The sequence below is a fragment of the Scyliorhinus canicula genome, chromosome 16 (assembly GCF_902713615.1).
Source record: "Scyliorhinus canicula chromosome 16, sScyCan1.1, whole genome shotgun sequence".
In the NCBI taxonomy this organism is placed as follows: Eukaryota; Metazoa; Chordata; class Chondrichthyes; order Carcharhiniformes; family Scyliorhinidae; genus Scyliorhinus; species Scyliorhinus canicula.
The window spans coordinates 5,719,250-5,732,025 of record NC_052161.1 but is presented as its reverse complement, the minus strand read 5'-3'; the positions used below and the strand labels follow the sequence as shown (position 1 = coordinate 5,732,025).

Genomic DNA, 12,776 nt, shown 5'->3' with positions numbered 1-12,776 from the left:
GAGGAGAGAGAGAGCAGACATACACCTGTCTGAGAGAGAGAGAGAGAGCAGACACACACCTGGCTGACAGAGAGAGAGAGAGAGCAGACACACACCTGTCTGACAGAGAGAGAGAGAGAGAGAGAGCAGACACACACCTGTCTGGGAGAGAGAGAGAGAGAGAGAGAGAGCAGACACACACCTGTCTGAGAGAGAGAGAGAGAGAGAGAGCAGACATACTGCTGTCTGGGAGAGAGAGAGAGAGAGCAGACATACTGCTGTCTGGGAGAGAGAGAGAGAGAGAGAGCAGACACACACCTGTCTGGAGAGAGAGAGAGCAGACACACGCCTGTCTGAGAGAGAGAGCAGACACACACCTGTCAGAGAGAGAGAGAGAGCAGACACACACCTGTCTGACAGAGAGAGAGAGAGAGAGCAGACACACACCTGTCTGACAGAGAGAGAGAGAGCAGACACACACCTGTCAGAGAGAGAGAGAGAGAGAGAGAGAGAGACACACACCTGTCTGGGAGAGAGAGAGAGCAGACACACGCCTGTCTGAGAGAGAGAGCAGACACACACCTGGCTGAGAGAGAGAGAGCAGACACACACCTGTCTGGGAGAGAGAGAGAGAGAGCAGACATACTGCTGTCTGAGAGAGAGAGAGAGAGAGAGAGCAGACACACACCTGTCTGGGAGAGAGAGAGAGAGACACACACTTGTCTGAGAGAGAGAGAGAGCAGACATACTGCTGTCTGAGAGAGAGAGAGAGAGCAGACACACACCTGTCTGGGGGAGAGAGAGAGAGAGAGAGAGAGAGAGCAGACACACACCTGTCTGGGAGAGAGAGAGAGAGAGCAGACACACACCTGTCTGACAGAGAGAGAGAGAGAGAGAGAGAGAGAGAGAGAGAGAGAGAGCAGACACACACCTGTCTGAGAGAGAGAGAGAGAGAGAGAGCAGACACACACCTGTCTGGGAGAGAGAGAGAGAGCAGACACACACCTGTCTGAGAGAGAGAGAGAGAGAGAGAGCAGACACACCTGTCAGAGAGAGAGAGAGAGAGAGAGAGAGCAGACACACACCTGTCTGAGAGAGAGAGAGCAGACACACACCTGTCTGAGAGAGAGAGAGAGGGAGCAGACATACTGCTGTCTGGGAGAGAGAGAGAGAGAGCAGACATACTGCTGTCTGGGAGAGAGAGAGAGAGAGAGAGAGCAGACACACACCTGTCAGAGAGAGAGAGAGAGAGAGAGCAGACACACACCTGTCAGAGAGAGAGAGAGAGAGAGCAGACATACTGCTGTCTGAGAGACACACACCCCTCTCAGGAAATCAGAAACTGCCCCTTTCTATAATTAAAAAAAAAATTAATTCACTGAATGTGGGCGTCTTTGGCTAGGATCAGTATTTGTTGCCCGAACCTTGTCCTTCAGAAGGTGGTGGTGAGCTGCCTTCTTGAACTGTTGCAGTCCCTAATGTGTAAGTACACCCACGGCGCTGTTAGGGAGGGAGTTCCAGGATGTTGCCCCAGTGACAGTGAAGGAACGGCGTTATATTTCCAAGTCAGGGTGGTGAGTGACTTGGAGGGGAACCTCCAGGTGGTGGGATTCCCAGGTATCTGCTGTTCTTGTCCTTCTAGATGGTGGAGGTGATGGGTTTGGAAGGAGCTGTCTAAGGAACCTTGGCAAGTTCCTGCAGTGCAGCTTGTAGATGGTACACCTGGACATTATTTTAACTGAATTTTAATAATTTTAACTGAAAACAAAGAAGTCATTTGGTAACACAGAACTTGTGTATTGTTGAGAAAGGGAAACAAGCTGTTGGATGTTTTCCGTCTTGTATTTATTTCTTGGGGCAGATTCTCGAGAATACCAATTAGGGAACAACAATTAAATTTGTTTTTATTAAGGTATTTCGCAAACAGAATTTTTACATAACCAGTGATAAAAAAAGAATATTTAACAAAACAAGGTGGCTATTTTCATTGTACACATAGAGAATATACATTAAATAAACAGTTCCCATCCTCCCCCCCCGGATTGCTGCTGCTGACATTTTAACATTTTAACGCTAGTGTGGTAGTATGACTAGGGGTACCTGGAAGTGAGCTGCTATTGGTGCAGAGGACTCGCTGCCCATTGGCCCGGGTAAGTCATGTGCCTCTCAGCTGACTGAGAGGTAGGTAGCTCCGCCTACGAGGCGGGATATAAGAACCCGTGCTTCCCGGCAGTCGGCCTTTCTTCTGTACGTCTGCTTTATTCTCTCGAGACTAAGAAACTTAGTCAAACTGTATTCTCTCGAATCTAAGAAACCCAGCCATGTCACCGACCCAGGTCTCCACACTGGGGGGTTTCGCGTCTCTCCACATTAACAAGATCCGTCTCCGGGCTACCAGGGAGGCAAAGGCCAACACCTCGACCTCTTTCGCTTCCTGCACTCCCGGATCCTCTGAGACCCCAAAGATCGCTAGTGTTTGACTCGGCTTCACCCGCGTGTCTAAGATCCTGGACATAGCCCTCGCAAAGCCCTGCCAGAATTCTTTAACGCAGAGCATATGGACATGGTTTGCTGGGCCCCCTGAACATCTCGCACATCTGTCCTCAACCCCAAAGGGAATAACAATTAAAATTGCACATGCCACGTCTAAATCTGAGCACTGCACTTTAGAGAAGATGTCAAGGTCTGAGGACGATGCAGAGGAGGTTTATCAGAAATGATACCAGGGATGAGGGACTTCAGTGATGTGGAAAGATCAGAAAAGCTGAGGTGGCCCTCCTTGGAGCAGAGATTGCCGAGACAAAATTTAAGACACGTTGATGATTATTATGAGCTTTGATAGAGAATAAGGAGAAACTGTTCCCACTGGGAAGGGCGTCAGGAAAAGATGTCCCAGATTTCAGATAATAGCAACAGAACCAGAGGGGGAAGACACAGATAATTTTGTTTTTGCACGAGTTTGTGTCTGGAATGCGCTGCATGGTAATTTTCAAAAAGGTAAATAGGAAAAGGCAACATTTGCAGAGCTATTGGGAAAGAGCTAGGGCAGTGGGACTAATCAGACAGCTCTTCCGGAAAGCCAGCATAGGGCGATGGGCTATTTTATTTTCATTTTCAATTTACCTTTTCTTTTCTCCTGAATTCACAGGTGAGGCCGCGGAGCACGAGATCCAGCTCTGGTCTGTAACGAGCCTGATAATCCAGGAATTTAATCTCGCCCTGGTCAGGCCAGCCCTTGTCTGGTTGGTTGTCCGTCACCCAACGAGCCTGAGAAGAAAGACATCTTTTTTTAAAAATCATTAAAAACAAGGGTCGGGATTCTCCGAGTCGATCGGGTCCGGCGTCTGTGCACGATTCTCCGGAGACAGGAGGACCGCCGCCAGTCGGCGCGGTCGACACGGTGCCAGCGGGGGCCATTGAAAGAGGCTCCTTCCCCCCGCGGCGATTCTCCGCTGGCAGATGGCCGCGTTCCCACCGGCGTGGTTCCCTCATGGTTCCCACCCGGAGCGGTGGCTGCGAACCCAGTCCACGGCCGCCCTGGTGGGGGACGGGGGGATCCATCGCTGGGGGTGGGGGGGGGCCTCCAGGACGGCCAGGCTCGCGATCGGGGGCCACCGATTTGGGGGGGGGGGGGGTGACCCATATTGTTGGGGCCGGCTTGCTGTGTGGGTCCGCCGTGTTGCACGGGGCCGCCGCGGTGCATGCGCGGACCCGTGGCCGGAAGTGCAGGGTCCCGTATCGGCAGCCGGAGCTGCGTGGACTACTCCGCGGCCCTGCTAGCCCCCTTCAAAACGGAGAATCACGCCCGATTTCTCGCGGGCGTGGGGACATAGCCCCATTATCAGAGAATTCTGCGCAAGCTTTCCTTTTCTTTATCAAAACCTATTTTTAAAAATCCCAGTTTCCTCTCTTGACCATTGCTGGATAATGAACCAATAGGAGACTAGTACATTATTTCATAGATAGAATTTACAGTGTACAAGGAGGCCATTCGGCCCATCGAGTCTGCACCGGCTCTTGGAAAGAGCACCCTGGCTCCACCCTATCCCCATAACCCAGTAACCCCACCTAACACTAAGGGCAATTTTGGACACTAAGGGCAATTTAGCATGGCCAATCCACCTAACCTGCACATCTTTGGACTGTGAGAGGAAACCGGAGCACCCGGAGGAAACCCACGCAGACACGGGGAGAACGTGCAGACTCCGCACAGACAGTGACCCAAGCCGGGAATTGAACCTAGGACCCTGGAACTGTGAAGCAACTGTGCTAACCACTGTGCTACCGTGCTGCCCCCAAATATTCCCCAAATATCACTTCACTCTGTCGAAATGTCCCAACACTCTCAATCTTTAGGGAGTTATGCTGGGCTAGGGTAAGGGGGGGGGGGGGGTACAATCCTCTCTGCATTCCTTCTCAGCAACCTAAAACAAAGAAGGCGCCTTTTGAGTACGAACACTGTAGCACAGTGGTTAGCACTGCTGCCTCTCAATGCCAGAGACCCGGTTTCAATTCCGGCCTCGGGTCACTAAATGGAGTCTGCACGTTCTCCCCGTGTGTGCGTGGGTTTCGTCCGGATGCTCCGCTTTCCTCCCACAGTCCAAAGATGTGCAGGTTAGGTGGGGTTATGGGGATAGGCCGGGGGAGTGGCCCAAGGTAGGATGCTCTTTGGGATGGTCAGTGCTAACCTGCTGGGCCGAATGGCCTCCTTCAGTGTCCCTCAAATCAGCATTGTGTAAAATGAGAGCCGATAATGCAGTCATTGTCACATTGCACTTTGCTGTGCCTCTGTGTACTTGGTCAGTCCCTGTCCTCCTGCCCCTGATGGCTGGCCCACTGCACCCTTCCAATTCCAGGGAACCTTGTGCTCTTTTCCCCTCATTCCCATCTCTCCTTTCGGGATACCTCATTGTCCAGCTTGGTATATTCGGAGACCCTCTCCACAGACACAATGTTGGTCTCCAGCTCTGCTGTCTGCCGGACCAGCCAGTTCAGCGCCTGGGTCACCTGAGGAGTGGTGGACAGAACAACAATTGATGAAAGCAAGCGTAAGAGGGAGAGACAGCCAGTGTGTCATGTGAGAGTACCTTTAAGAAATGGCTGCTTAAGAAATGTACCTTTAAGAAATGGGTGTTTACTAGTGATGTCAGAGTGTGGGTGGAGCTGGGCTGTCTGTCAGCTTTTATTTCCAAACTGGATTTACTTAAAGGTTACTGGCAGGTATCTTTATCAGGAAGGGCAAAGGAGATTTCAGCTTTTGTGACTCCAGATGGTATATACCAATTCAAAGTTATGCCATTTGGCATGAAAAACGCCCCAGCCACATTTCAATGGTTAACTAACAAAGTCGTTTCAGGATTACCCAATTGTGCGGTATACATCGACGATCTGGTAATTTTCAGCCAGACATGGAAAGAACATTTAAAACATCTGATGGAGTTATTCGATCGACTTCAGGAGACGGGTTTGGTGATAAACCGAGCCAAAAGTGAATTTGGAAAAGCCCAAGTCACTTTCCTTGAGGAGTTTCCGATACACCCAAGACGAAGGTAAATAATGCGATTACTTGGCATGAGTGGATTTGATCAAACATTTGTGCAAAGGTTTTGCAGCATGATTGCTCCACTGATGGACTTGCTGAAACAATGTTAGAAATTTCAGTGGACAGCGGACTATCGACAGGCATTTGACTGCCTGAAAGCTGTGATAACCAATGCTCTTCTGTTGGAGAATTACAAGGGTCTCTGTGATCAGATTGAACTAAAGTATCTGACTTTAAAGAGAAATGCCGACGCATAGAGAAATGGACGGATCGTGCAGAGACCTTCTTGTTCAAAGAGACTGTCAATCAGGAAGGATTTCAGTTGGAGGAAGAAGAACAAAAATCGACTATATTATTGTACCTGTTTGCGTGTGTTGTTCTTTTTTAAACAAAAAAGTATATTTACTGTATGCATTTCTTAAAGGATAGTGAAAAGATGAAAAATGAAACCATCTTGAAGTTGATGGGTTTTTTTTTCCTTGGGGGGAGGTATCATGTGAGAGTACCTTTAAGATATGGGTGCTTAAGAAATGTACCTTTAAGAAATGAGTGCTTATCAGTGATGTGAGAGAGTGGGTGGAGCTGGGCTGTCTGTCAGCTTTTTACTTTAGTTTTTGAGCAAGCTGCAGGGTATGTTTTAGTTTTGTTTTCAGTGTTGGAGCTGAAGCCAGACGAAGCAGGTGTCCTGCTGATCTCTCTGCCATCAAAAGACTATTTCTTGATCATTTGGTGAATTGAGAATTATAAATGTTTTCAGTGGTGACTTTAACCTGATGTGCTTCTGGTAAAAGGTGTTTTAAGTCGTATGGATGTTAAAAGGAAAGCTTAAAGGATTACTTAGTGTTGTAGTATTTGGGGGTTGTATTTGAATTGATGGTTACTAAGATGTTCACTGTATGTTTTAAAAAGGTTAACTTGAGTTCATAGAATAAACATTGTTTTGCTTTAAAAAATACTTTTCCATTTCTGCTGTACCACACCTGTAGAGTGGGCCGTGTGCTCCCCATACCACAATCTAGTAAAGGTTGTGGGTCAGGTGAACTCCATGATACACTTTGGGGCTCTCTAATCCCTGGCCCATAACAAGTGGTTCAGATCATTGAATGACAACGTTCACCAGAGTTAAATTACACAGTGCCACAATCCCAGGCAAGACTGCAAAGGTCCACAGCACTGGGGGGTAGCGCACCGGTCTGTAACTGAACTTCCTCACACACTTAAATGATGGGGGGGGGGGGGTCTGTGTATTTGCAACCCCAATACGATGATGGGATGAAATGTGATGGGATGTGGGTCTGTGATTCTCTCACATATGTACATTCAGGGCAAACATATGGGGCTGGATTCGCCGTCTTTGGGACTAAGTGCCCACATTGTCGGGAATTCGGCCGGTTGGCAGCGGGGCATCCCAGGGTGGGCCTCAGGCAATGGCGTGAGACGGTGGATACTCGGCACGGCGTACTCCATGAGTATGCCGATTTTCAGGGAGCGGAGAATTGGTAAACCGGAGCCGATACCGATTTCAGCGCCAAAACGGATTGTCCACCCCATCGCCGCACGCGTTTTGGGCATCGGTGAGCGGAGAATCCAGCCCCTGGAGTCCTTAGCTTCGGTGCCCTGGTAACAATTTGACCCTTACTTTTTTCATTCGTTCATGGGATATGGGCTTCGCTGGCTAGACCAGCATTTATTGTCCATCTCTAATTGCCCCTTGAGAAGGTGGTGGTGAGTTGCCTTCTTGAACCGCTGCAATCCCTGTGGCGTAGGTACACCCACTGTGCTGTTAGGGAGGGAGTTCCGGGATTTTGACCCAGCGACAGTGAAGGAACGGTCGATATATTTCCAAGTCGGGGTGGTGAGTGACTGGGAGGGGAACCTCCAGGTGGTGGGGTTTCCTAGGTATCTGCTGCCCTTGTCCTTCTAGATGGTCATGGTCGTGGGTTTGGGAGGTTCTGTCGAAGACATCACCTTCCACTGCGCTGGAACAAGAAGCCACACAGATCCCCCCAGTTCATCCGTGCCTCTGAGAAAGCTGTGTGAGGATATCTAACTTCAGAATTTGAACGGGAGAAGTAGAAGAAATGTTCCCTTGCATAGAGCTTTTTGCTCTTCGAAAACAAATACATTAATTGAGGGGCAGTAGAGGCTGGGCAGCCAGGATATTTGAGACAGAATTATAGAAGAATTTAACAAAAGTGAATCTGTAAGGGGAGTGGGAGTGACGACGATATGTGGGATTAGAGAGCAGATATCACAGGAAAGTTAACACGCACCAAGGCAGGGTGGACCAAATGGGCTCCTCCCGTAGCAACATTTCTACAATTCGAGAATAACCCTTCCCAGATAAAAGCAATTGTTTTTCATTATTCTTTCTCGGGTTGTGGGGAACGTTGGCAAGGCCAGCACTAATTGCCTATCTCTAGTTGCCCTTGACCAGGTGCAGTTTTACAGTGAAAAGTGGATGTAAAAATACTGCTCGGCCCAATAACTTCAGGCATCTCAACTGCAAGAGGGTCACGGGACAGGCTGGGCAGAGAGGAAACTTTCATCCAATGGAGCTTGGCGCAACACATTAGAGATATTGAAACGGCTGAATCAGTTCAACCAGGACCTGCCTGCAACGGGAGACGTACTTACGTTTAGTGCGTAGGAAATGGAGAGGCCAACCAGCCCACTATCCAGGCTGCCTCTGGCTAAAACAGAAAACAGGGCAGCAAAAAACACCACCAAATTGCCAACAAACTCCAGGCGGATTGCAAGCCACCTGTATGGAAAGACAAGGCGATGGGTTACCTGACAGCGACAGTGCGGCAGAATGCTAAAGGTGCACAGGTTCAACATAAACATATCCAATACAGCTCCTTAAATGGGACTCTCAGAGACAACCCAAAATATTTCACAAGCATAGAACATACAGTGCAGAAGGAGGCCATTTGGCCCATCGAGTCTGCACCGACCCACTTAAGCCCTCACTTCCACCCTATCCCCTCCTAACCTTTTTGGACACCAAGGGCAATTTATCATGGCCAATCCACCTACCGTGCACGTCTTTGGACCGTGGGAGGAAACCGGAGCACCCGGAGGAAACCCATGCAGACACGGGGACAATGAGCAGACTCCGCACAGACATTGACCCAGTGGGGAATCGAACCTGGGACCCTGGCGCTGTGAAGCCACAGTGCTAGCCATTTGTGCTACCGTGTTTCCCAAGTTAAGCCATGAGTTATCTAGCTGCCAATGTGTTTGGTGCACTTGGTAGCCACTCTGACCTCCCAGTCGGAAGGTGGTGGGTTCAAATCCCGCTCCAAAGCAAAAATCCAAGGAAAATCTACACTCTTCATTTCTCTTGCCTTGCAAACTAAAGCCCAACAGTTAACCCAGCCTCACTTCTTTAAGCTGAGAATGTTACGGGGAGTTTTCAGTGAGGCGTTCAGAACTATGAGGGGTTTTAGCTGAGTAGATAGAGAGGGACATTGTTCACTGGCTCGGGTCTCAGGGGACACAGATTTTAAGATTACTGGAATGAGAAGATTGGGAGGATGGGAATTCTGGTTTTACAGCTTCAGTTGTTGCGATCTGGATCACACTGCCTAAATTCAAGAACTTTCAAAATGAAGTTGGATAAATACTCAAAACGGAAACATTTGAAGAGCGATGGAGAAAAACAGCATTGGGCTAATTGGGATAGCGCTTCCAAAGAGCCAGAATGAATACGAGGGGCTGAATGGTCTCTTCCTGTGCTGTGGTGTGTTACAGTTCATTCAAGGAGTCCAAGTTGCTGTGGCAACATGCATGGCTGGAGCTATGAAGAGTGATGGTGGAGGCACCAATACTTTTTCCATTACATGGCTGGCCAGGCATTTCTCCCACTCTTACCGCCTGCCATTGGTTTGTTTGGAGGATTTGTAGCTTAATAATCAACCCATTTGTCTGTGTTATGAACGCACCTTCATTGGCCATCAAGTCCTGGGGTGGGACTTGAACGTCTGGCTCCGAGGCACAGACTCCACTCACGGCGCCACAAGAACCCTCCGAGGAAAGGTGCCCAAAAGCTTGATCAAAGAAGTACGTTATCAGTGAGGAGGGGGAGGGGTAACAGTGGGAGCTCTAACTAGACTGAGTACACTGGAGCTCCGGGAGGGAGGTGAAGAATCTCTGCTTCTGATCTTTATTCGGGTTTCCAGTGCATGTGTTTACTCCAGGATCAGAAACGGTTTGAGTGTGACGCACCCACAGTCGAATATCTCACACTGACTATTCATATGTGTTACAGCAACTAGCAATAGGCTGCCACCCCCAAGGTTGAAAAGGCCAGGAGAGAGCTGGTGTAGCAGTGTATGGTGGTGGTGTAATACAGCTCAGCCGCTGTGGTTGCATCCACATGCGGTGAAAGGAACCTGTTAAATTCTAGTCTGTTCTGTGTTTTGTTTTGTAAGCATTCCTGTATGGCAACATTGCAGGTTTTGTTTTACACTGCAGACGTCGGTTAATTCACTTATGTTGGGACTCGGGGATCTGTGGGGCTGGAATTGACCGCGTACCCGACAGGGTGTCGTAACAGCTGGTTGTAATCTGGATTAATGGATAGTGAAGTCCAATTTCTTCCTATCACATGTTAAGACCAGGAAACTCTTCTACCTTTACAACCTGCCACAGGCGTAATGGGAGGACATCGAAGATTGAATATTAATTTTTTCGGCCGCCGAGTCCTGGGGTTGGACTCGAACCCGAGCTTCTGGCTCAGAGGGGGTGACAGTACCCACTGCGCCACAGGACCTCCCTGCTGCTAGTGTGATAATTGATTGTTCTGTTCGGATTCCATCAAAGGCCGCACTATGATTATGGTCTCTGCACCTCATCACAACATGCAAAAGAACAGAATGAGTGAACAGACAGGAGAGGTCAGTACCTGTTCGCCACAATCCAGGGAAAGACACATTTCTGGTTCCCATTTATGATTTGCTCGTTGTTCTCCAGGAATCGGGCCTGGTGCCCGTAGGCTCGGATTACGGGCAAGCCGGTCACTGTCTCACCAAAGTGCGAGTAGATGGGGGACCTGGTCACTGAGTCTAGCCGCCGGAGCTGCCGGGATGTGACAATATAAAACGTCTGCAACAACAAGTGGATTCGTCCATCAATAATCTGAGGCAGGGGTTTGCTATTTTCCTCTATAGGAGCAGTTGACACACCACGCGCTGCTTTCAAGTTCCAAATGGTAACAGCACAATTCCGTCATTTCAAGTATAAAAGTTAAAAATACAAACATTCCTATTTAATAGCAAGCTCCCAACTATTTTCATTTTCTCAGTACTGAATCATGGCAGACAAATTGAAGCACCCTCTACAATGGTACAGCACAGGGTTAGATACAGAGTAAAGCTCCCACTACACTGTCCCCATCAAACACTCCCAGGACAGGTACAGCACGGGGTTAGATACAGAGTAAAGCTCCCTCTACACTGTCCCCATCAAACACTCCCAGGACAGGTACAGCACGGGGTTAGATACAGAGTAAAGCTCCCTCTACACTGTCCCCATCAACACTCCCAGGACAGGTACAGCACGGGGTTAGATACAGAGTAAAGCTCCCTCTACACTGTCCCCATCAAACACTCCCAGGACAGGTACAGCACGGGGTGAGATACAGAGTAAAGCTGCCTCTACACTATCCCCATCAAACACTCCCAGGACAGGTACAGCACGGGGTTAGATACAGAGTAAAGCTCCCTCTACCCTGCCCCCATCAAACACTCCCAGGACAGGTACAGCACGGGGTTAGATACAGAGTAAAGCTCCCTCTACACTGTCCCCATCAAACACTCCCAGGACAGGTACAGCACGGGGTTAGATACAGAGTAAAGCTGCCTCTACACTGTCCCCATCGAACACTCCCAGGACAGGTACAGCACGGGGTTAGATACAGAGTAAAGCTGCCTCTACACTGTCCCCATCAAACACTCCCAGGACAGGTACAGCACGGGGTTAGATACAGAGTAAAGCTCCCTCTACACTGTCTCCATCAAACACTCCCAGGACAGGTACAGCACGGGGTTAGATACAGAGTAAAGCTCCCTCTATACTGTCCCCATCAAACACTCCCCAGATATGATGTGGTGATGCCGGTGTTGGACTGTGGTGGACACAGTAAGAAGTCTTACAACATCAGGTTAATGTCCAAAGGTTTATTTGGAATCACTAGCTTTCAGAGCATAGCTCCTTCATCCTCTGAAGAAGGAGCTCTGCTCCGAAAGCTAGTGATTCCAAATAACCCTGTTTGACTTTAATCTGGTGTTGTAAAACTTCTTACTCCTAGGACAGGTACAGTGGGATAGTTGGAGGTGAAGTGGACGGGCAGTGATTGTGTTTTGGAATTACACAGCCTGTCCAGCACAGTAACAGGTCATTGGCCTCAACTGAATCCAGCTCCACTCAGGCCTCATCCCAATTTAAATACTTTATCTCATTCTAACTGTTTATTCTAATCCTTTCTCCCTCATGTCTTTATCCAGCTTCACCTTTAATACATCTGCACTATTCACTTCAACCTCTCCCTGTGGGAGAGAGTTCCACATTTCCTCCACTCTTTGGTGAAGAAGTTTCTCCTGAATTCCCTGTTGGGTTTACTAGAGCCTGTCTTATATTTATGGCCTTAATTTTGGCTCCCCTGCAAGTGGAAATATCTTCTTTATATGTACTTGATACACCAAGGGTCAAAAAACATTTGTCGGGGTAATGTACAGACCACCAAACTACAGTGGCAATGTTGGGAACAGCGTTAGACAGGAAATCAGAAATGCTTGTGATAAAGGGACATCTGTGATTATGGATGACTTTAATCTGCACACAGATTGGGTGAGTCAAATTAGTCACAGTACAATAGAGAAGGAATTTCTGGAGTGTATACGGGATGGTTTTCTGGACCAATATGTTGAGGAACCAACAAGGGAACAGACCGTCTTGGACTGAGTGTTGTGCAATAAGAAAGGATTAGTTGGCAACCCAGTTGTGAGAGAAGAATTGGGGATGAGTGACCATAATATGACAGAATTATTAACAAGTTGAATAGTGAGGTAGTGATTCTGAGACCAGGGTCCTGAACCTCAGTAAAGGTAACTATGATGGTATGAGGCATGAGCTGGCTATGATAGACTGGGAAACTTTACTGAGAGGAAGGACAGCGGACAGACAATGGCAGCATTCAAGGAACGAATAGGCGAACTCCAAAAGTTGTTGATTCCTATTTGGAGCAAGGGTA

General features: G+C 48.6%; 1 protein-coding gene across 1 annotated transcript in view; it reads right to left on the bottom strand.

Moving 5' to 3' along the window:
• Positions 1–3,058: 3,058 nt before the first annotated feature.
• The window catches only part of abcc2 (ATP-binding cassette, sub-family C (CFTR/MRP), member 2), a 64,407-nt gene continuing 54,689 nt past the window's right edge, over positions 3,059–12,776 (bottom strand). Inside the window, exons 22-25 of the mRNA XM_038822215.1 lie at positions 10,431–10,630; positions 8,159–8,285; positions 4,885–4,986; positions 3,059–3,246 (exon numbers count right to left, since the gene is read on the bottom strand). Of these exons, the coding sequence (XP_038678143.1) occupies positions 3,094–3,246; positions 4,885–4,986; positions 8,159–8,285; positions 10,431–10,630 (582 nt within the window). The 3' untranslated portion in view covers positions 3,059–3,093. The remainder of the gene's footprint in view (positions 3,247–4,884; positions 4,987–8,158; positions 8,286–10,430; positions 10,631–12,776) is intronic.